The sequence below is a fragment of the Cavia porcellus genome, unplaced genomic scaffold (assembly GCF_034190915.1).
Source record: "Cavia porcellus strain 051 isolate PalLab524CR breed Dunkin Hartley unplaced genomic scaffold, mCavPor4.1 scaffold_12, whole genome shotgun sequence".
In the NCBI taxonomy this organism is placed as follows: domain Eukaryota; kingdom Metazoa; phylum Chordata; class Mammalia; order Rodentia; family Caviidae; genus Cavia; species Cavia porcellus.
In genome coordinates this window covers 27,670,759-27,697,096 of record NW_026947495.1, presented here as the reverse complement: position 1 = coordinate 27,697,096, position 26,338 = coordinate 27,670,759, and the positions used below count along the sequence as shown (strand labels likewise).

The following is a 26,338-nucleotide window of genomic DNA, read 5'->3' as shown; positions in this document are numbered from 1 at the left end:
AGATATACATGAAGAAATTCATACATGGGAAGAATTTTATTCAATGTGTGCGAAGATGGGAACAACTATTTGGAAGAAAACTAGAGACAATCAGACAGTGAAGATCTCCAGAGGACTTGCTTTGAAATCTGTATTTCTTTAAATTGTTTCTTTATAAACTGTTTTGATATGTTTAAGCTTATCCTCTTTAAGATAAAAAACAAGTGTGTAGGACTGATAACCATATTACTAAGTTTTTGTTGGATCACTGAGCAGAACTGTTGGCAGTGTCACTATGAGAATGTCACTTTGTATGCTTTAATTTTATAACCTGTAACTATTTCTAAGATGACAATATGTAACTTATCAACTAGTGATTTGTTACTGTTTATTTTTTTTTGTAATTCTGTATTATTTCTACCCTTTTTCTCCATATTTTTGTTTCTTTCTCTTTAAATAATAATAAAAATAAATATCTTGAGAATGGTAGAAGTGATTGTAACTTCCCAAGAAAAAACAATAAGGATTAACAATAGATTTCTACTAGATTGTAAGAATTTCCTTTTCTCTATAAGAGTTTCCTTTTCTCTACTGTCTTTGCCAAATAAACCTCAAGTAATTTATGTTTTTCAACCAAAATTATGTTTACCTAAAGTTATTAAATATTATATTATCTCAATTTCCTTATCTTGACTTACACAATATTAAACTCTTCCATATGTAATAAACCTAAAGTCACACAATAAAGCTAAAAATAAGAATATAACATTCCTTTAAATATGCTTTTCAGATGCTTCCAGGGAATAAGGAGATTGTTCTATAGATAGAGATGTAAGTACACAGACATACTGAGATATTAAATTCTCGAGAAGGAATATCCTTGAGTGTAGTGTTATATCAAAGTGAAATGCATTTAGTATTATGATCATTTCCTGTCAGTAGAAAATATTATTCAACAGAGATTTAAAACCCAGTGGAAGTCTCAGACTATAACAGATTTTATCTCCTCCAAATTTCTTAGACACAGCACTAAGAATGATATGTAGGTATACGTTTGTCAGCGTGTGTGTGTGACCATTTAGAAATGAAAGCAGTGCCAGAAATCATCTAAAGGTCTCGGTCATTGCTTTTATAGAGAAGAAAACAGATCACCCAACAAAAAATAAGTAATTATTTAACAAGTACACAGCAAAACTATAGAATGGCAAGGACTAAAATTAAACTACTCTATTAGCCCAAAACTATGTTTATAGTTAAAATTATGAGAACTCTTCTTGTTATCGTCTCAAATATATAGTATCCTAAAATTTCTCCCCTCTCCTTTTTACTCTTCCCTCTCCTTTTTCCTCTTCCAAATTTGGAGAATAATCTTAGCTGCAAGACTCTGAAACTCTACTGTCAATATTACCTACACTTCATAAAAGAAAGTAAATAAAAATACACCTTACCCTTGCATTCCTCATTACTCGAGACAGAATATGAATATACACAAACATGTGCATACACATGTGCATGCACACAGACGTGCACACCTTCAAATTATGCATAAGTAGAGAAAATTCTAACAGATTACCCACTAAAGATCAAAGCCAGTGGCTATGGAAATTAGAAGGGATTCTTCAGAGATTAATAGAAAAATCTACAGAGGAATAAAAGACTTAAATGAAGTATAGAAAAGTTCACTAATAACTTCAAAATACAGAATACAGGTGAGAAGACAGTGGTTGACATCTCAGGCACTGAGAAAGACATTAAGGTATAAGGAAGGAACTGGAAATAGAAGTGTTGGAAAGCATTTGTGGATCAGGAATCACCTGTAGAGAGAAACCTACTCCTCGGAGATAAGGCAGTGGAGCTGGGGAAGGAAACTGAGAGCAGAAATCAAGAATCTGCAGTAACAAACGGGAAACAAGACTCACCAACTGCTGCCCACAGATACCACCAGCATGGACTCAATAAATGGAATTTCACAAAAGAAGATAGGATTGATACAAATATTTCAGTTTGGAATTATTTGCTTTATTCATAAAACAAATAGGAACTTAAGCAAAAATGGGCTACATGCACTCATAACTATGATTTGAAAAATCAGAAAACGTAAAATATGTTATCCTAATAAAAATTTCAAACATGTATAAAACAGTAATACAAGAAGGCGATCAAAAGATGGATCATGTGCGTAGAAATGGGGTAAAAAAGAAATAGATTATGTATATGTTCCAATTCCTCATAAGGAATGTAAATGTTATGCACTACAAACATGTACTAATAAAAGTCTGAATCAAAAATAACCTTTGAATGGCAAGCATAAATTTTAAAAAAACCTATATTATACATTGTGGTTAGTATCCTCAATCATGTAAGGACTTAACAGAAAGTGGAAAAAATGCAAATATAATACAGACAAAAACAAAAACAAACAGGAGTTATAGAGTGAGTTGACTGAACTCAGAAAAGAAAAAAAAATCATTTCAAAAACGAATTGAGATATCCAAGGAGGAACAAACTCAATGAAAATCTAATAGAAAGCACTGAAGGAAAGTAAGAAAACTTAGAAAACAACAGTACATTTGATGAGATATAGAATCAAGTCAGAGAAACTAGAAAAACTTGAAAAGAGGTAGAATATTCTAACATATATGTATTTTGTATCCCTAGAAATGACAATCAAAACAATATACAAAACTAATAGATAAAACAACAATACTCCCTAAATTTTAAACAAATGAAGAGATATAGAGAGAGGCACAGACAGTAGGGATAAAAATCCAAGCTAAAAATAAACAGGAAAAAAAAAAACAACCTTTATTATCATTCTAACAAGACAAAGAGAAAAATGTATCATCTTAATTATGTTAAAAATGTTATGAAAACAATCGTGATGTTTAGCTCTGCATTTGTATATGTTTACAGGGGGACAGGAATGAAATATTTATTTCCAAATCTACTTCAGTTGTAGAGATAATAAAGTAACAATAACATCCAAGCTTTTGAACTGAAGGTTATTTGTTAGTCTTAAAATTTATTATTCTTCAGATGCTCCTTTACAGGGATATCAAAGTATATTTATTTAACTAAAGTGGTTTTCAAATTTGAAGTATTTTAACATACATCACATGACTGTACCTCTTAAAAAGACTGCCCACACCTAATGTTCCTCTACATCAAAATAAAACTCACTCATCTAAGTTTTATTCACCCTAACAATAAATATGAATCATTTTTCTACGATAACCAGTCTGCCTAGTCCATATCTCGGTTTTCTTAACTCAGATATACTTCTACATTGAAGAAAAAAAAAAGAAGAAGAAAGAAAAATACAAGGTGAAACAAAGGCAAAAACTGAATAGCCTATTTCATTTCACAATGAAGGTACTGTAAAATTCAATAATGGTATCATTGATATCTGAGAAAAAACGAACAGGCTGTATGACAGCTATTTTAAAATGTAATAATAGAACTGGAGAGAAAATCTTATCAAAATAAAAGTGGAAAATTAGGATGTGCAATGAAACAATTAAAAACAGAAGGTCTCTGAGCCTGAGAGGCAAATCAATGAGAAGGGAGCAGAGTAGCACCAAGAACAATGCAGCTGTCTGCCACACTGCAAAATAACTGTGAAGGGAAAATCACTGCAGGGATTATCAAAAGTCACAGTAATCAATGAAATAGCTAGTCAAAGGCATTAATTAAAGCTCTATAGTGGCTTATGTTAAGAAAGCGACCTTCAGCAACACCTAAGCAGGAGGTTACATTATGGCAGAGAGACTATTCCCATTCCAAATGATACAACCAATTTGCCATAATCAAGACAGAAGAAACAGAGTGGCACTTGTCCCTATAGTGTCACAGAGACCACATAAAGGCAACAGATATAAAGCTGGATATACATGTTGAACAAAATGAATAGGTATGTTTGAACAAATATAAAATGAACAAGAGAAACTTACAGTTCATCTTAGACATCAAATACGGATACACAAAGAAATGAATGTTTTTTTAAGGCATAAAAATCTGCAAAAAGTAAAACATGTACTTCTCAGAGACTGCGTTGAGTCCTTTTTAGCAGAATTCCTGGAAGGCGGTGCTATTGTAAATCATCAGGGTACAGAGGAATGAAACAATGCTGTCCACATGAAGCCAGAGCTGTCAACAGAGAACCTTGCTTTTGCCATTGGAAGGCACACACACAAAAAAATCTCTTCACTTAACACAATATTGTGCTAACATTCTGATCAATTCATGACAGCATTTAAGTTATTTCACAATTTTTATAACTGAATTAATGTTTTACATTTCATGACATAATTCACATGAAGTCATTGTTGTACATGCTGAGTCAAAAAGAATCATGCTGACTTCTGGTTTAAATTTGAGTGTGTAAGTTTAAGCAAAGTCACTCTTCTTCTTAGAATAACAGAAAAAAAAAGTGTGCAAACTAAAAATTAACAACCATTAAACTTATCAAATGATTAAAATCAAAGGGTGACCTGAACTACCCCAAAATTTGGAGTGATAGTATTCAACAAGAGTCAAAATTTATTCAACTGTATGATGTTTCAGGGAAACAAATTTGAACTATGAGTAGGGAAATTTGATGAAAGTATTTTTCAAACAAGAAGCATAGATAGATAAAGGCTTTATCCAACAAAAATTAAAGGACATTTTTACCAGTCGGCTTGCTTTGAAAAACAGTTTTAAAACATTCTACAGAGTGAAAAAATATTAGATAGGTAAAATATACAAAAATAAAAAAATGTTCATTGGAGAATGAATAAGGGAAGATAAAATATTACATATTTCTAACTCTTAGTTATTATAATCAAATAATAATCCTAACATTTTCAATGATTATAGATTTTGAATAAGTGAAATTAATGGGGCATTGTTTGAAAGGATGACTGGGAAGGATTTTAAATATGCTTACACCATCATTTAAGCATAGATTGGTATTTGAAAATGATTTTCCTCAGTTGTGAATTATATTACAACATATAATGAAATCATTTTGAAAGATATAAAAACATAGAGATTCTATGATAAGAGATAAGAAAAAAAACTGAATCATACTAAACAAAAAACATGTACAATGAATAAAAAACTGTGATACACATAGAAGATACTAATCCAACTATATAAATGTTGCTTTAAACATCAATAGTCTAAAAATAGCAATTATAAGACAGAGACTATTAGAGTGAATAAAAAACAAGATCCAAATCCATGTTATCAATGGAAAGCCCACTTCAAATGTATGCATACACATTAAAAGAAAAAAGATATGATAAGCTATCATTACTCAAACAATTATTATAATTCTAGTCAAAGAAGAATTTACAGCAAAAAACATTGTCAGTGATTAAGATGGGCATTACATAAAAATAGAGGCTAAATTCTCCAAAACGGCATTGCAACACTTAATAGCTATACTACAGAGTATCAAATTATATGAGGCAAAATTGATAAAATGGCAAAGAGAAAGGAACATGTCATTCTTATAACTCTGTACTTCAATACCCATCTAGCAGTAATGTATAATCTATCAGATAGAAAACTGCTAAGAATATAGTTGAACTAAACAGCACCATCAATCAGCTGTATCTACTTAACATTTATAGAATACTTCATCTCTAAACACCAAAATACACATTTTCTCAAACTCAAATGGAATATTCATCAATATAAACCACAATACTAGACCAAATAACACAGCTTAACAAGTCTAAAAGAGTAGAAATAATCCAACATATGTTCCCACAATACCATAGAATCAAACTAGAAATCAGTAACAGAGAGAGAGAGAGAGAGAGAGAGACCTTAAAATATGTGAAGTGAGACAATATATTAAAATCCTTGAGTGACAGAGAAAATTTCAATGAAATAAAAAAAAAACGACTTGAACTAAGTGAAAATTTAAAAAAAGGGAATCAAAACTTCAGAATACAGGGAAAATAGTGTTAGGGGAATTCAAAGCATTTAATGCATACACTAGAATGAAAAAAGATACAAAATCACTCATCTTAGAAAATACAAACATTTTGTTTTATGTTATTTTTGCCATTTTGGGACAGAGTTTCAGTATGTAATTTAAGCTAGCCTTGAGCGTACTTTGTAGCTCAAACTGGTCTTGAACTTGCAAAGATCCTCCTGCCTCAGCCTCCCAAGTGCTGGGATTATAAGCATGTGCCACCACTCCTGGGTTAAAAAATAAATATTAATACTATTTAGTTTATAAGAAAATAAATATTCATTATACTCTTATATTGTGTTTACTATGTTCACTATATTGTTAGCATTTTGTTACTCTTAATATTCTAAAATAATAATAAAGTATCCTTAGCCCATAATTTCAGGCAAAATTTTAAAAACTGGAAACAAGTAATCAATAGAGAAAAATCAATGAAACAAAAATTGTTTCTCTGAGAAGATAAACCAAACTGATAAATCTCTAGTAGCTAAAGTGATAAATGCATAAGATTATAAAGAGAAGACTTGAATTATAAATATCAGAAATTTTAAGAAGGCAACCACTATGCATTAAAGTTATAAATAAGATGATAAAGCAATATTACAAGTAACTTTATACCTTGATAACCTGCATGCAATGGAAACATTTCTTGAAAGCCACAATTTGCCAAAAGTCACACAAGCTGAAACTGATATTCTGAATTAGGTCTGAACCCACTTAAGAAAGTAAATCAGTAATTAATATCCTTCCAAAGAAGGCTTTAAAATCAGTGGTACATTGGTGAACTTTTACAAACATTGAAGAAAAAGTATATAAATTCTCAATAATCTCTTTCAGAGAACAGAAAGAAAAAGAAATTTCCACTTATTCTGAGGTCATCATCACTCTGGTACAACTAGAGAAAGGCATCACAAGTAAACGCGAGTAAAACAACATCACTCATTAATAGAGATATAAAAATTTTCAAAAATTCAATAAAATGTCATGGAAAATATGCATCATAAGAGAGCATTGATTCTGGGATAAGACAGGCTATTTAATGTTTGAAAAGCAATTAATGTAAATTGGCACATCAGTAGACTAAAGAGCAAAAGCCATAGGATCATATCAATAGAAGCACAAAAACATTTCACAAACGTCTAACACCTATTCATAATTTTAAAAATCTCAGAATGCTGGGAATAGGAGACTTCATGGAAAGACCAAACACTTTCTCAACACAGTACATGGGATTCTCCTCTCACTACACCTATTCAGCATTGTACTGGAATACCTTGCTAATGCAGTAAAGTAAGAAAATGAAACCAAACATTCATGCTGCAAAGGAAGAAATAAAGCTTGTTTTTTGCAGATGACATGCTTATCTATGTAGCTATTCAGAAAGAATCAGTAACATCAAAAGCATCCCCTTTGGACATATAACATAATTTTTTAATAACACCTCATACTTTTAATCATATTGTCCAGTAAATGTGCTATTTGACTTTTATCCAAATGAGTCTAAAACAATCTTCACAAGATCTGCACATGGAGTTTTACTTCAAATTTATTCCTCATTTCCAAATAGAGAAGCAATCAAGAGTCCTTCATTTTAGCAAAATTAAAATGCTAAAATTCAACCACCTAATCTGCAGATGAGCACTTCGAAAGTTAATTAGGGCATGAGGGTCAGAAACCTAAAGACAGGATGAGTGGCCCTAACAAAAAGAATCAAAAAAGAAGTTGCTCTCCTCCTCTTCCTTTGTCTGCCTGCCTGCCTGTCTCCATCTCCGTCTCCGTCTGTCTGTCTGTCCCTCTCTCTCTTTCTCTATCCCTCTCCCTGCATGCCTCTCCTTTCTCTCTCTGAAAAACAGTATATGTTGCCATAATTTATGTATCAGTTTGGAGAGTGAACTTGAATTTTTGTCATAAGGACCTGCTTAGTTCTATTAAAGTACCAAAAGACCTTGGTTCATATTAGTTGCTTAATAAAATGTAGCAAGATGATTCACATTAGTAATCACACAATTCAGAACTCTGTCTGCCTTAGACTACGAAACTTCTAACATCTGTATTTGAAATTGAAATTTACTTAAATTAAACCCTAAAAACTTAAATGATGAACTTGATTACAATTTCTCCTTTGTATACAATCACAAAGAAATATTATAAAGCTGCACAATAAAATATTTTAGGTCAAACAAACACAGACATTGAAGACCTCATACCTTAAAAGAGCATTTTTTCCATCACTTCTTGTACACCAAACCTGCCGGGTTTGGTAACCTATTTCTATACCCCATGGCTGTGAATGGTGTTGTGCTTTGTGACTTTGATGTCTAAAGTTGGCTTGTTCATTTGAGTCAGAGCTAAAATCCACAACAGTTGTTTCGCTGAGGTTAATTTCTTTAAGATGAGGGAGTCTACATTTACTCCAGGGTCCAACCTTAAGGCTGAAAGTATATTCATCTTCCCCAATAGGACAGGAAAGGGGAACCTCACAGGCTCTTGACTCAGTCAGGTTTGGACACTGCACACCTCCGTAAAGAGGGGGTGCAATGGCAGTCCGAGTTCTGTGCTGCAATTTCTTCCCACAGCCTTTGCTACATGTGGACCATGGTGAAAACTCAGATACAACACAGTCCCTGGGGCAAGGAATGAGGCAAGCTTGTTCCGTTGGGGGCATAGGGGAAAAATGTTCGCATATTTCATTGGCAACCATGGTTCTGTTCAGCTTCTGAAGACAGCGCACCACCCGGTGCTGTAGTCCGTGCTGAGCTGTCACGCACTCTGCAGTCCTAGGCTTGCCTTCTCCGTGGAGGTAGGGGACCAGTACACAGTGGTGCCAATCAGAAACCTCCCACTGGAATAAGTCACTGTGCCAATCACAGACTCGGAAACAACTGCGTTCCTTCGGAGGCCTGCTACTCTCATCACAGTTAGACAAGTGACTTGTCCAACCTTCAATGTGAAAGCACCACACAGCTCGACTCTGGATGCCTCCTGGCCCGCAGTCTCCTGTACACCTTCCCCAGGGACCTACAGGCAGAGAAACGAGGGTACAGATTACTATAACAGAGCATCCAACAGTTCATATGACAGTGGAGATCAGCTGATTTATTGCTCAACACAGCCATTAAGAAACTACAAATTTGGGCAACACAGAGACAATATGACTGACTAGGCGATTAAAAATATTGCCTGCCTCAGTTTGCTTTTGTAGAAATCTCATTCCCTGTCCAATCAGCAACATAAAATCACAATAACTACTTCAATCTTCTCAACCTCAGTTAACTACCTGTATAATAAAACATCCATTGGAAGAGTTGCTCTGATGTTCTATCATATAATGTGCTGCCAAGTAGACAATACACATATAATAAATGCCGGGCATCAGTATAATTATGATGTTTTAAAGTCTGTATTTTTAACTCAGTATTAATACTTTCTAGTTAGGCAAAGTTTCACCTAAAAGAAAAACCCTGCAACCAGAATTTTACTAAAGTAGGATTTTTCATATTTCCAGTCTTTCAGATCCTTACCCTCAGAAGCCCAGTGATATGTTTTTAAAAGTAACTTAATGAAAGATTCTAAGTATATTTTCATTTTCTAAATAACAGGCATCAGACTTGTAAGTGATTGTAGAGTGAACTACACAAAACAAATCAGATACAGGAGAAAACTTAAGGTAGTAAAAGAAAGCAACTCCACTGAATTACCTGGAGAAATTCTGCTCTCAGAATGCTTGAAATGAACCTATTGTTATTCTTTTACTCTTTTCCTGTTTTTTTTTTTCTTTATAAAAAAATTTCTGAGATAGTCTTGGTTTTGCATCAGGCCAGGAATATATTTCTGGGTTTAAACAGGCTCCTTGCCTCAGTTTCCCCAGTAGCTGAGACTGTAAGTATGTACCACTATGCCTTCATGGTTTTGATTTCTGATGGGTACTGACTCTAGGCAAAGTTTCCAACATAAGAATACCATAATGCAGGTCTTTTAATTAATTACCTAGCACATACTGAAAAACATTGAAGCTATGGAAAGATTAGGGAGCTGCCCATGATGTTTATCACATCTGCTGCATCTCATGGGTAGACTACCAGCTGGATTTATCCAGAATGTGATCACACATCTTTTGACAAAAGCAGGTAATAATCATTTGTGTCAATGGAAAAAAAAAAAAGTTACTTCCCTTTCACTTCACTTGAATATGAAATCTGAAATTGAAAAGGTTAACTAGGTAAACTCTATTTATATGCTGGGACTCTGATGGCCATTAAGACATTTCACAAGCAAAGAAGCATGTTAAGGGATATGAGTCAGATAAAGAAAATACATTTTATATTTTATGAAATCTGATCAGTCACTCCAAATGACATTTAATTAATGCATGGAAAATATTTTTTCCACCACATTTGTAGGAACAGTAGACACATTACACAGTCACACATATTGGTGAGAGGCACCTATTCCCAGAGAAATAGGCATGTTCATTTGGGGCCCGACGGTATAACAAGGATCTCTAACGGCAAGATACGGTTCCTGGTTTTGAGGTACAGATCTTCCTCACCTCCAACCCTGGTAACATCAACAGAATCATTTTTCACCAATAGTGTGTCAGCCTACCATGGCAGTAACTTCTGTTACATTAAGAAATTTTAAAAAAGAGAGATTAAGATAGCTTAACTGAGAAAATACTCTCACTTTGCTCCATGCCCACAGAGATTTCTCTTGTTGAAACAAAGGACAGCTTTTATTAGAGTAAGTCAGCTTTTGCTCAGCAAAACACACCTGGGTTTGTCCATTCACTTTCTTTGGAACTAGTCCTAGCATTGACCTCTTAGGACATGGTGAAGAACATGAATAGTGATACTCTCAACACTAGCTGATTTAATTAACTGGCCACAAATTTGGTGGTGTGTTACTAGATTATCTACAACTTTGTACTTTGTACATTGAGATACTTCTTACTTGAAAGCGGCCTGCAAGTTCTATAGTTCACTTTAAGCATTTTATCTAATACCCAATATCCATGTTAGATAATACATTGTTGTATTTTTTAAGAATTCAGTTACTCAATAAAGACATATTTCAGAAATGTTCAATTGCAGCACAATTATAAAATTTAAACTCAATCCTGACTTATATTGGATAGAATGAAAGGAAAAAGTTTTGTAGACCAATGTAGGTCTTTAAATAATGACTGGTAGTTTATTTGTTTAGGTATTAAATACATACAATGTTCCATTAAGGTTTTTTGATGTGTACTGAGAAAAATGGGATGAGAAAAGTTAAGCTACTTCTAACCAGTCTTTTAAAGCTTATTATTATTTTTAATTCCATCCATTCGAGTGACTACTGTTCTTCTTCTTAAAGCATTTAACTAAAACTTCTCTTATTATCCTGTCATTTCCTTATTCAAAGTCCTCAAACTAGCTTCAAAATAGTTAAGGCAGTGAATTTTTGTTATTTAAAATCATTAATGTGTTATAAATTACTCTTCTTCCCTTAGTTTTAATTCTCTATCTGTATTGAACTAAAGTAAATAAAATCTTCTTAGATCAGTAGATGATAAAACATAACTATTAAGGAATTAAAATTTATACCTGTGTAGACGTGTTTGTTTAGCTTAGTCAGGTTCTCCTATATGGGACTTAATATTCATTTAGATATGACTAGAACAAGTAGAAGAGGGGAATGTGAGCAATCATTTCTCCTGCCTATATGTGGAAATTTAGGACAGCAGCTCCTGTGAGTGAAGATGTGTACATATTTATAAACCTCAAACAGGAGAGAGAATAAGGCAGAGTCAAGCAAGAATAGTTCTTCGTGTTAAAACAGACTTTAGGGACTGTTGAAAAACATGTACATAATAAGGAAATGCAAAGTGAATTGTGTATGCTTAGAATAAATGAAAAACAATTGCAAACAAGACACAGGAGATGGAGACTAGACCTCTCAACGATTGACCTGAAACAATTTGCATTTCTCAAGCATAGAGAGAAAATGTGTTCCATGGCTTATTCAGTTTTATTTGGCAATGAACTTTCAACACACACAAGTGAAAATCACACAGCCCTGAAAGGTTTTGCCATTTCAAAAAACATGCACTTAGAAGTCAAATATGACTTACAGTTTGAGAAATCTGACATATCTTGTCCAAGTTCAGAAATAGGAAAGATTAAAAATTTGAGCAGTTGCATGAAGAAAAATTGATACCTTTAAACTTTCTACATACATCGTAGCACATGATTATATTCAAAACATATTGGAGATAAATAATGTAAAGGAACATAAGTTCATTCTTTCAGAAGTCACTTGAGCCATTCATAAGTTGTAATTGAAAAGCAAGCACCAAGTAACAAAATAAAATTTAGACAGTGAAAACATTAGAAGTGTACTAACAGGTTATAACTAATTTAAACTCATACTATATCATGCTGTTTCATTCTTCAAACAGCTCAACAATAAAAGGGAAATAAAAGAGATTGTGTATGTCTACCTGGACCAACATTATGTAAAACTGTCATTTATCTGAAATAACTATCTTTTTGTGGGAAAAATACAGTTACTATTGGAATAAACTGCTAGAAATTTTAAGTTACATCAATTTTAATTTCCAAGTAAAAATTGTGGTTTGGTGTTAAGTTCATGGAAAGGTAGCACTGACAAATTCTCAAGTCACCTTCACATTTATAAGGCATTAGCCTTATTTTTTTCTTCCCCTTTTCCCTGTGTTTTGGCAGGAAGTGTAAATATGTGAACACTCTAATGTAATATTCTTCCAAAAGCAGAAAAGTGCTGGCAAATTTTATTCTCTTAATTAAGTTATCCTTAACAGGATTAGTTTGGATGAATGTATCACCCAATCTAAATTATCACATTTGAGACAGCCTGTTATAGTCTTGCATTTAAGGTGATAGCCACTAAAAAAAATGTCTTCAAAGGCAGAGGGCATTGTGGAGGTCAGAGAAAATAAATACACTCTCCACAGCTTGCCCACAGTGCTTGCCAGTTTGAAGCATCGACCCTGATTTAATACCATTCATGCAATAGGAAGAACTTTTTTTATTATTCATTTTTTCTAGCCACAGCTTTTATTATCCTAACATTGTTTTACTTTTAACTTGGACAAGGAGATTGAGGAATGACATGAATCATAATGCAGAGCTTTAACATCTTAAGCAAATTATTTGTGAATAATTATTCTACTAAGGCATTCATAAACCTCAGAATTATGAAATTCAATATATAACAACACTGACTTAACTTATAAGATGCTTTATTTCTAGGAAATAGCTCAAAAGTTATATAGTAACTTTCCCTTCTTAAAAGGCTTCTATATTAACTATAGGATATAGTTTCTTTCTTACATAGTGAACACTTATCTAATACTTCAATTTCTAAAATGCATATAAGAACTCACGAATGAGAAAAGGTGGTATTCATTCATACATTTATACATTACCTCTTACTTCATTGATAGCATATTAGTCTGCTGGAATATAAAATTAATAAGACAATACTTATCTCCTACAAAATTTGTGTACTAAATATAGCATCAGTTTACTCAGGAAGACTCCATTTGGTCCTTCTTTGGAATGCCTAAATTTACTTCATACAAAATTTAAAAATATGAATGCTTTGGTTTTCCAGAGTTCATGAGATCTAAGGCAGCAATACTTTGAAGTATCTTGGAAGGATAGACACTGGTAAAAACACGCACAGATGAGAGTTTTCAATCATCAGTATGTTCACTATCAGAGGTTGCAATAGAAGCACCCAATATTTTATAAACTCTCAAAGAAAGCCTGCTCATTACATGTATCCAATACTGAGTTATTTATGATTTTTTTATAAAAATATAACACAGAAATATATTTTGTAAGATGGAATTTAAGCTTTAACACAATTCATTAAAACATTCCGTTGTACTTTTTACAATTAAAAAATTTTTCATTAACATAAAATTATTTTCAAGAAACACATTTGTGGCCTTAAAAATAAGTGTGCAAATTATTCCAATAAATCTCTTTAGAAAAACTTAACAGCAAAAAACATACGAATAAAGATTTGCTTTCAGGTTTACAATGATTCCATGAGACTATACCAGGAAATTTAGATAAAATATTTATACATACTTTACTCAAATAAGCATAAACATTATTGCTTATATCTCTGGTTCCCTTTTCTATAGATTTGTATCTTGTTTGACACTAATAACACATTGCAAATCTATTTCATTTTTATGGACATATGCCTGTGACTAAAAAGGAAAGTGTCTCCGTTATTCTTCATTTCTGATTACAAATTATTAGTCGCCAGTGGCCAGAATATCCATTAAAAGTAGCTTGATAGCAAAAGCAGATTGAAAATATATCTGATAGGCTCATCAGGTGATGGAACACCACAGAGGTGATAAACATCTGTTAAAAATTGTTTATCAATATTTCTAGTTTGAATCTACATTCTAAAAATTCTAAAGCCTAAAAGAGACTCAAACCTTCTATATTTCATAGCATTCTGACACAAGTGGGTTTTTTTTTTAGGATCAATAAAACCCATACTCTATAATTCCCTAGAATGCAGGGTGGAAAGAAAATCTTATAGCCCACAGTATTTTGAAGAAGAATAAAGCTTAGACAACTTCAATGACTTGCCCAAGGTCATTCAACATTTGGCACAGAAATAGAAATAACAATTTCATTTCCATTTACCCTATCCAGTAATCCTTACACTATATTGCAATGGCTTTTATTGCTGCAGTTCTAAGACTGCACAGGAAAAATAAACACCTTGTAAATGATTATAACCTAAAGAGCAGAAAGGGCAGGAAAGCAAAACATAATATATAATGGAAATTAAATGGTAACAAGGGGACAAACTGCCTATTGAGGCTGAGACTTTTCAGCTTCCAGTACTAGCACCTGCTCTTTCTATCCTGACACCTACAGATAGAGGATCCCAAGGGCCTTCCCTGGTTTATGACCCAAATTCTGATCCTTCTTTTATTTTATGTGCATGCAAATCCAGGCTAAGCTATCACCCAAGAACATGCATCAAGATACAAGGATTTAGTGAAAGAAACAACCCTTTGATAACAATCAGACATTATATGTGTTCATTGTAACACTAAAAAGAAATGACATCAAGTTATTTTATTTTTTACATCTACTATGTATCCTGTACCACATTATTGTTAGCATTCAATTTTGTTAGTTGAAAAAGGCAATGCATGAGATAAACAATCACTTAAGGTAAGCTACTTCTGGGGTCCCTCACCTCAATCATAATCTAATATTTTCCCACAAAACTGCAGTTTAACTCCATTTAGTAGTGATGTCATTCAAAAAACAGACTTGAAAAGCCTAAAAGGCAAGATATATTTAGGAGGGAGTCTGTCTATTTTAGTAAAACTATCACTAAAGGCCCGGCCACTCCTTTTCGCTTTGCTCCTGTCTGTCACAGCTCAATGGCTTGGCTCTAGTAATGGCCCCAGAACCCCAGGAGCTCTAATACCTGTTAGGAGATATTCATGAGATATTCTCATCCCATAAAAATGGCTCCACTGAACTCTGACGTTACTTACAGAAAACTCTTAAGCTAAGCCCTTTGGAGTCCCTGGAGAGATGAAAGAAAATCATTTACTCAGTTGTTTGAATCAGTAAAGTGAAGAACAGTAAACCAGAAACAGAGTAAAACTGAATCCTGTACAATGTTCTGAGAAGATTTTCTCCCTTAGCTCACTGACCATTTATATACTGACATACTTCAGTAAGGTCCAAAATATGGCTCCTCTCTATAGCACAGAAACTGAAGTAGAACAAAGGAAGCTAAAATTTTTAAAATATGTCCCTGTTCAAGCAATGAGAAAGAAGCTGTATGTTTACAAACTGAATGATTATTAAATGGATAAATGATTATTAAATGGATAATCATGGCCATTCGTGCTGTGTACTAAAAGTTCAAAGAAGGGCAACAGTGCCAGGGTTAACCATCACAGGCTTTAAAGATACATAAAAAAGGATGAGATGGCATCCAAACATTTCCTTTGTCATTAAGCAACTCAAGAAATAATTCTGTTTTGCATAATTATAGAACAAGGTTACATCAAGCTAGTAATACTTTTTAATATCTTCAAAAAAAAAACCATTGTAATGGTCACATGGAGTGTATCTGCCTCTGAAAAAATTATTTTCTAGCAGCAGATATTTTATAATATACACTTCAGAGAAAAAGGACTACTTGAGTTTTGGTGGCCAGAATAATCCATTTATCTTATTTTTTTTCAAAGTAATAATATCTTTCTTTCAATACAGCAGTGTTAAGACTAAATAAAACTTTCTTCTTGTGAGAAAATAATCTCCAAGTTATTGCATCTGAAAATTTATCTAAGAAAAAGCAGTATCATGGCAACATCCAATGTTGCAATTATTCTATTTAGAAACTAAAAACAATAATTTGCTCTATGAAGTAAAATAAGCATGTTGGACATTTATAAAGAGTAAACCCAATCACTCAAAGATCACCTTTAGTTCCTAAATCTCACTCTACTGTGTCCATGCTTCTTCAATCACATGGTCACCAATTTAGCCCTAGACATCATCTGTCTTTCATGAATAAAGATTAATCTTCCAGTTTGGACTTTCAGAATCTATTGTCCAAACCACTCTACCTCTGCCATCAATTGTTTCCCTATGACAGCAGTATATTTTTGAATAGTTCAAGTTTTTACCACAGTGGATGTAGCATCTCATCTGAACACCATTTCCACACTAAAACCTTATTAATAGCTCCTTGTCTTCTCAGGATAAAGAAAAACAAAATTCATAGCATGACATACAAATGTCTCTTGGATCAGCTCCCATTAAAATCCTGACCATGGCCATCCACTGCTCTCCCACATGCCAGCCATTTCTAGGGTCTTCCAGTGTGCCATGCCCTTTCCATACTTGGGCAGCCACACGCACCATGTCTTAGTCAAAATCGCATCCAGCATTCCTTTGACTCCCAAACAGTTAATTCCTTCTCACCAGTCAGATCTCAAGTCACTTACATAGGGAATTCTTCTCTATGTTCTGCTGCACTTCATTCTCCTATAAAGCATTCATCACTTTTGCAGTTTGAAATATAATTGTGTCATTCATTGTTTACTACTTGACTCACCTACTTGACTCTAACTCCATCACAGCAGAAACCTGTTGGTCTCATTCATGACTCCATTAGCCCAGCACTCATCATACGAGAGTTGTACATCATTGAAGCTAAAAGAGACAGCAGTGTAGGGAACAGAATCATGCCCAACAACAAGAGTAATATTAGTACCAGAAACTCACCAGACCAATGGGATTTTGTTTTTGCCAAATATGGGGATAATATTTAAAATAAGACTTCTCTCTGTGTCCCCCTAGCTTATGTTTATAGGAAAAAACTTCTGCCTAAATATTCACATGTTATTTTTCCCCCAAAATCCACAAACAATTCTAATTTTCCTTTGTTATGACCCTATGGACCTCTTCTTACCAATATCCACAAGGTCCATGGATTTCAGGGATGGGTTTTCCAGCCTCATGATTAGCATGTTAATGTAGTACAGCCCCCAAATTTATAGAAACAACTTTTACCTTAGGTATAGGTTTAATGACAATGATGCAGGATGCTTTTCAACAAGATGCTATTATCTTTTTTCCCAAAGGATGAAAGTAAATGAAAATAACAAATCAGCCCCCATCACCCTACCTTACTACTTGTAACCCTAAAAAGTACTAGAAGAGAGTTGCATAGGTCACAGCAACAACAACAAAACACCAGGCAGTGTACTCAATAATTTATAACTATCACATCATACACTTCCATCAGCAGACTGATCTCCCAAATGTCTTAAATTTGCTGGATATTTTCAGAAGAATTGACTTAAGGAATAAAAAGGAGGTGAATATGATATTTCTAGAAATCGTTAACTTGTTAACATTCTCAGATATGAAGGAAAAAATGTAATAACTGAAGAGCTTCAGAAGTGTGTTTCAAGGTTATTAATATGTATTTTCCTCTACCTAAAAAGGAAGATTCAAAAGACCAGGGAAAGCCCACCAGCAGTGTTCCTGCCTAGAACAGAAGAAGATCCTTGACTAGGAAGGCACAAGACTGACAAACGGAAATAAGAGGAGATAGGGAAGGCACACAAGTCTGTAGAAGGGGCTCAAACACACCCATTAATGAAAGAACAGGTCTAGCTTTACAGCTTTGCTAAGGTGAGTTGAAGGCTGGTAATTTTATACCAGATCATTAGTTTGACATTGTGAACCTTCTTCCTCATATTTTATGTGATTTCTTTCCAGTGTACTCCTTTGCAGTTATTGTCATCCTTGGAAACATGACTTGGGGCCCCTGCTGCTGCAGTGTACTGGGTCTTGTGATTAAGTAGGAGGAAAGAGGAGAGTACCTTCCACACACTGTGAGAAAGTGAAGATAAATAAAAAGTGATGTGCAAAACAGGCCAGAGATCAAGGCCTACTAACCTGCATCTTACTGTATGACTCTCAGGAGTGTTTCTGTCCTATTTCATAGAGAAAAACACTATATGTCAAGATGTAGGCTCCTGAATAGAATCTAGAAGACACTGTGAAAAGTGACTTCTTGCCTACAAACTAGAAAGGATTTGAGTGGCACTGCTTACTATGAAAGGTGGATAGATAGCGATCTAGTACCCACCTTCATGAGAGGTTGGAGGATAACAGAAACATGATTAGTATGTACATTTTGGTTATAGAAACATAAAAATTTATAAAGAGAAGGTGGTAGGCAGCCCCCCCACATATGCACACATTATTTTACCTTGTTTCTGTATTTATCATTTATCTCTTTCTCCTTTTACATGGGGCACAGTTATCTTTTAGAGGAGATGTATAACACAAGAAGTAAAAAGAAAAGAGAGGAGGACGGAAGAGAGGAGAAGGAGAAAAGTGGGAAGAGAAGGGGGTGGGAAAAATCTAGGGTGGGAAGAGCAGGAAAAAAAGAATAAAAATTCCCTCTCTGCCCTGCTCCTGCTTGGAGCAAAACTGATTAGAATGAAGACATTGGTGTCTGTGAGAGAGACATCCTGTACCTGCTTCCTCAGAGAGAAAGTGGCTATTCTGTCTGAGCAGAGCATTACAGGGCCACTGAGTGTCTCTTGGACCCTAGGGCCCTACACAGTGGAAAAACACTCCAACAGGATTAAAGGAAGAACACAAGTCCTAGAGAAAATTGTTAGTTAGCCTCTCTTTAAATTCTCAGTTATAGAAAGATAGACTCCCCGAGAATAAAGACCCTGATGGTAAGAAAAACTCAAGTCCTCAAACTATGATAAAGAAAAATATATTTCTTGTGCACATGATATTTAAAGTTGACATGGTACATACTACAATAATCATTACCTCATATAATATTCAAACAAAACCAGACAAGTGGTAATAAAGGCATTCCTCACCAGCCCAAGGTGACAGCACCATAAGACAAGCAAGCTTTTGCTCAATACTGCACTGAGAAAATCTATCCTCATTACCCTTTCCTAGCTGGATGCAGCCTGTGTCAACTCTTTTCAGCCCCTACATGATGAGATTTTCCCATGGTGCTCTGTGGGAATGGAGCTCCCAGAAAAAGTGATTCGAAGAAATATTTGAGTTATGAGGATACTTTAAGTAATAAAAACAATAGCTGTTATTAACTAGATGTATTTATCACTTGATAAATTCAGTGTTAGTACATAGCCTACTAAGAAGAAAATGCTGACTTTAACAAGTTCCTGGAAGAACAAGGGAGCACTATATTGTCCCTTGTTTTCCTGGGGTAGTAACTTCATTTGATTCCAACTGCATATGGAATATTATCAATCAGAATTTCCCACACTGCATTCAGTGGAACAAGTGTGAAGTCCGAGATCAGTAGGCTGGGGGGGGGGGGGAGTCCTATCATTAATAAATTTGAGAATAATGCAAAGTTAAAATTCAGTTTTGTTTTGCATGATTCCTCACAACATTTAATACACATTTGGAATTGCATGTATGATACATTCATGTTATTAGATGAGGTACTTGACATCTTAAAACTTTTAAAATGATTTTTAACGTTCATTTTTAATGATTATAGATAACATTTATAAATTTCTGAAAACTGTATCTCATAAATTCAGGTTAAATTTCCACTTCAAATCCACTTCAAATTTCCACTTCAAATCTGGTACTTCTACCTCATCTGGGATATGAACACATGGAACACATCAGTAATGAGCACATCAGATAACATCTATGACCTGCCTCATGTTTACAAAGGAAAAAGAATGTTAAACACATAGCAGAGAAGTACCGCATTTGTTAGGTGTTAGCTAAGTAATTTCAACAACCGAGACACAAGATCAAAGTGCATATTATAGTGACAAGGTTTACTGTTGTAATGGCACAAAATAATTCAGAATAATCCCCGACTTGTTAATTTACAGTGAATAAATTCACAGTAAAACTGTGCAATAAATGGTATATGTCTTCTAATTTTAGACTTTTTACATAATTTCAATCAGGGTTTATGTTGTGCTAGGGTTTTAATTCAGGATATAAAACAATGTACTTTACTGGTCCTACATCAATAAATTATAACAATGTAATTTTAGCAGATAGTATCACGGACTCTTTGTGCCATGCCAAGAACATTACATGAGCTTCACATTCTCCAACAATATATAATAAACAGAATTGGTATGTATATAGTCATATATATATGACTATTACTATTATATGATAGACACTATTATAATTACTATGAGATTATAGTGTATCAGAATATAATAGATATTATGATATAATATATTCAAAATTAATTTTATGAATATATTATATCTAAAGCAATTGCTTCTTATATATGGTATACTTCAAATATTCTTTGCATGAATGTATAAATATATACATATTATATACATTATTTTGAATAGACATATTAGGCATATGTGGCAGTCAGGGGTAGCAAGGAAAATAATTTAATACAGGACACATAATTTACAGAATTATTTCACAATAGTTACCCAAAGCATCAAACATGAAAAGTGCAGGAAATCTGTCCACATGCTAAAGTCCAGCTGAGGGCCCAGATCCACGACAATGTCCTGCATGAGTCCAGCTGAAGACATTAAGCCCAAGACAAATTCTCATGCAAGTCTGTTTCGTGGATGTGCACTGGGAAGATCCAAAGGTCAATGATGAAAACCAGAAAGTTTGTGCAGCAGGGTAAAGGATCTGTGCCAGTAGGCTGAGAGTTCTGCACTAGAGCCAAGAAGCCACGCTCCTTACCAGAGCTCCCCCGAAAAGTACCACAGTCATCCTCAGCAACCATGAGGTTCCATAGCTCTTCCAGTGATGAGAACAGCCGAGTTCATACTAGGAAGCTAGAGTGACAAAATTCTCAGTTTGGGCAGAGACTGAACAGCATACATCTTCCCCTCCAGAGCCAAGAAGTAGTAAAGACCAGAGCACCCACAAAGTGAATCGAAGCAGTTCTCAGTAACGACAATGTCCCCCCACCCCAGCTCCTCTGACAATGAGAACAGCCAAGTTCATATCAGGAAAGAAGCTTGACAAGCTCCTCCAGGAAAACCAGTGGGGAACAGGGGAACTAATATCAGCCAGGAGAACAAAAAACTCCTTCTTCCTCTCGACTTTTCCTTTTAATGTTAGCAACAATCCTCAGGTGGATTATCCATACCCAGTACCATGCTGCCTCAGTTCAGCTGGTTGTCATCCAGTTATCAATCCACCACAGTATATATGTATATATACATCAATATGTATACACACATATGAGTTTATATGTATTAGTAGTTGATCTCATTAATACTTTAGCATATTTCTTCAGTACATGACAATCACTATCCCTTATATTCATTACTTCAGTGAGGAAAAGTGCATATCCTATTCTCTCCTATCACCAACAACCTCACGAAGCCTTTTTCTGTTTTCCATTCTTTCTTCAGAAACAAAGAAAGAACTATCCCTTTAGTTAATATATTATGTTTCTGAATACAAACATGAAACTACTGATATTAAATATTTAAGGAATTTGAGTTCTTATCTGCACAGAGGTCACACAGAAATTGATGAAATGAAGCTACTTTTGAACAATCCAGAAAAGATTAATTTATTGATACTCATTATCATTTTAAGATAAACCATATTCTACATTAGCCCTGTGCTCCAAATGTAAGTACTTATTCCATGGTCCAGTTATAGAAACTTGTGCTGATTATAACAACATTCTGCTCTTTAGACACCAACTTACTGTAACATACAATGAGAACTTTTGAATTCATTTTTGATTTCAGAGAATTCATCTGAACACCTCATAATTCCTATCCTAGTGAAATACATTATCAAGGCTTACACTACTTTAAAAACTGAAATCCATGCTTCCTAACTTACATTAAGGTTGCTGAAGGTTTTGGGTTATTCTGTTCAACACAGATGCAGTTCCAGCAAGATTCTATACTTTTTTCATCTGACCACATCAACCATGGGACCAAACAGGTGTCCAATACACATAATGCTATCTCCTGAGCTGTTCATCTAAAGGAAGAAAATAACAACACATTCGGTCTAGAAAGCTGGTTATCTAACAACTCCTATCTGCCTTTGCACTGAACATAGCATAAGCATTGCACAGAACTTGTAGTTCTCATTGAATGCTCCTTTGGGTGTGAAAAGGTCACTGCTCCTCTTTGATCTGCTTCTTTCTTGTGGCAGTTATAATAAGCAAGGGAAGCAGAGCATCCCTCAGAGCATGCTGAACCTTCTTTCCTGCTGTGAGGAGTGATGACTACAGATGTGAGCATTTTGTCAATGGTCTTCGATATTATCTTTGGTAGACAACAGAGAAGGAGGAGAGGCTCTAGACCTTTCAGCTACAATCAGAAAAGCCATGCAATCCTTGACTATCTGGGCAGAGCAAATACTGAGAAACAAAACACAGTGGACATGATCTGCTTACCATGTCTGATAAATTAGCCTTAAATGCTTAGATCAGTTGTTCTTCCAATGTCTAAAGCAATGAGTCAATGACAGTTTAAATACTTTAAACCTGAGAAAGAAAATTGGAAGAAAGTGCCTTGGAGCTATATAGGCTTTAGTCCAAACCTTCATTTTGCCATTCAAATGTTGAGAAGATACATCTCACCTTCATCTCCAATTATCTCATCTATAGGCTTATGAGGCCAGAGATGATATATGGAAAGCTCTTGGCACAATTCCTAGCATTCACAGAGAACTGTGAATGAGGACAGGAGAGATTTGTGATCTCTGTGTTTCAAATTTGCCACGTTTCATATTCGGTGCCTGGTAATTCTTTGTTATGGGAATCTGTAGTGTACATTTCAAGTTGCTCCCCAGTTTCCTTAGCCTCTACCCATTAAATGGCTAGAGCACTACACACTGTCTCTAACCATGACAGACAAAAATCTCTCCATGGGTAGATGCAATCATTGCAAAATTTATAACACTTCAAAACATCATGCTACACACAAGGAATGCATGTACTTTATCTATTAAGATTTTTAAAATTAAATCAAATTAAAAACAGTGTTTCCAGACATTGACAAATGTTCTCAGGGAAGTAAAATTATCATGGTTGAGGACCACTAATCTTTGTCATATCATAAATCCTAAAACATATCCTAGGACAGTGGTGGCAAAACTGTGGCACATGTGTTATCTGTTTTTCTTATAAAACAAAAGAAGTTAATGTACAAGTTGTTTTTCCTACACTAAAGTCTCAGTATTCAGGATTAATTCCAGTGTTGGCACTTTGTGATAAATACTGTAAGTGGGTTTTAGGTTGTGGTTTGGGCATGCATCTCTAAAACGTTCACCATCACTCTCCTGGGAAGTATGTGACTTTTCCTCTCCACAGAGAAGTCACAAGATACCTTCACAGGATCCCAGTAGTAATAAGCAGGAGACCCAAGACAAGAAGCCAAGTTTGAACTTCAATCCCCTGCTTTAAATGTATACTTTGAAAGAAGTGCTATTTTTCACATCTATTTAGCATCCTGATTTCAAATTTGGCTGTCCAAAGAAATGCTTAAATGTTGCACCCCTGATTCTTCAGTTATATTAACCATCAAGTAAATAAATTTTCAGAACGTCCCACTATACATATTTTATTGTTATCTAAATACGATTTACTTTGCCATACTCATTCCCTTCACTGGAAGTAACCTTACAATCAGCCCACATTTGAACTGTGGCTCCTCCACTTTCCAGCTATGGCACTGGGCATATAACTGACTTTCATCATTATATCCTGCAGAAAAAAGCAAGCTCAATTTTGACAGCTTCACAGGGATGTTAACAGCCAGCTCTTCCCTGCAGCCTGATACGGGTGAAAGACACGAACTGCAGCTTCCTGCGTAGCTGGCCTCTTCAACCCTTTCCTGCAAGGCCATCACCAGAGCTGGTAGGATTCCTTCCCTTCATTCATGTGCCTCATCTCTCCACAATCTTAAAAGATTAAGCTCCCCCAAGGAAAAACAGATTAAAACTAATCCAACTCCCCCATACCAAAATCAAATACAAATAAAATTACCTCCACTTCTCCATCTATCTAGGACTACAAAAGTTGGGACAGAGCAATGGCTATGATGTCAGCAGTGTGGGTTTTCTGTGAGGGGGGAGTGAAGACCCATAGCTTAGCTTAGACAAATAATTCTTGTATTGTTGTTGTTTTTGTAGTCAGGTGAAGTTCTTTGTTTAACACATAAGTTTGAAAATAACCACCTAGCTTTCAGTGTCTTCTATAATGATTTTCAATGAAAAAAGTTTTAATAATTTTACAGGCAAAACAACAGATATTTCAATCATTTCCCAGTCCTAGAACTTCAAAAACTAGGACTCATTCTGTGAAAGATTATTTTTAAAGACATACAACCCATTTAATTAAAAAATGATAATCATATGCTCAATTTGAGCCCAAAATGCAAGTGAAATGAAAAATCAAAGGAACTCTATCTTATATTAAAATTTACAAGCTGAATAATAATAAACGTCATGTAACTGATTTCTCCACAGCAAAGACCAAAAAAACACCCTTCTTTATTTTTAAATGTTAAATAAAAAAATTTATGCAATAAGAATATTTGAGATTATTCTTTTCATAAGTGATACGGTCAACTCTGGCCCCATTTATCCACCAATCTTGATTAAAACATCCTTCATAGTAACTATTTTAGTGTCTTCAGAGTATCATTTTTCCTTATTCTCTGTTAGACAAATAACTGCTATAAACTACACTGTTTATAGTACCTTGTCACACAATTAGAAAAGTGAGAAACAAAATCCTAAATGCAGCTATTAGTGTAGGAAATATTTTAGTGGGAAAGTTTCCTTATTTATTGTCTTAAGAGATGCCAAAAAAAAAAAAAAAACAGAAAAAAGAAAACATGCAAAAAGAGAGAGATGGCAAAGTATGACTGTGAATTCCCCCTCCCTGATCTAGATCCATTGGGAAATAAAAATAAAACCATCTGTTAGAAGTGTGAAAAATGAAAAACATATAATATATTCACATGAAAAAATGAATTTCTAAGTGTCTGTCCTGAAAGTAAAGCATCTACAACATGATTGAGCACTCTAATATATATGATATATATACTTAATTATATATTATATGTATTTATATTATATATCTTTATACAATTATATATATATATATATATATATATATATCTTGAATTCATTTTAGCATTAACTTTTATGTAGAAAATAGAGATATCAGAATTATACCAGAAATTCCAGAAATAGATACCCCAGATGCCAATCTGCCCTCAGAATGTCTAGAATCAAGTAGGGCAAAAAGACTTAAACATCAAAAATGTTGACACAAGAATTACAAATTACCAACAAAGGTGCAAAAGCTTTAGATCTGCAGAATTAGAAAAATTAAACAAAAAAATTAGATGCTGCATAGCCAGCTGCATGTTGGAATTGTAGTTTCTTCTCAAAGAAGGGAAGGATGGGACAATGGGAGGGAGCTTTGAAATGTCCACTTTGTATTCTTTGATACTGTGATTTGAGCAACTATTTCTAAGATGATAATATGTAATCTATTAACTGGTGATTTCTGACTGTTTTTTTTTTTTTTTTTTTTTTTTTTTTGGAGTTCTGCTTTACTTGTACCCTTACACCGCTTTGTTTTGTTTTGTGTTTTTCTCTTTTTCCTTTTAAATAAAATTAAAAAAAAAAAAAGAAAGGACGAGCAGGTAAAGACATTTTTAAGTGACTTTGACCTTCTGGATAAAATGAGATATAAGCACATAAAGAAACTTTGGTTCAGTCACTGTAAAGAATAGGGATTCCGTAGGCATCAGTATCTGTCTCCTGGAAGCCTGTTGTCTTTTAT

At 34.2% G+C, this 26,338-nt stretch overlaps 1 protein-coding gene across 1 annotated transcript in view; it reads right to left on the bottom strand.

Moving 5' to 3' along the window:
* Positions 1–26,338, bottom strand: part of Thsd7b (thrombospondin type 1 domain containing 7B) — an 823,364-nt gene that overhangs the window by 522,898 nt on the left and 274,128 nt on the right. The window contains exon 3 of the mRNA XM_063259013.1: positions 8,155–8,965. Within this exon, the coding sequence (XP_063115083.1) occupies positions 8,155–8,965 (811 nt within the window). The remainder of the gene's footprint in view (positions 1–8,154; positions 8,966–26,338) is intronic.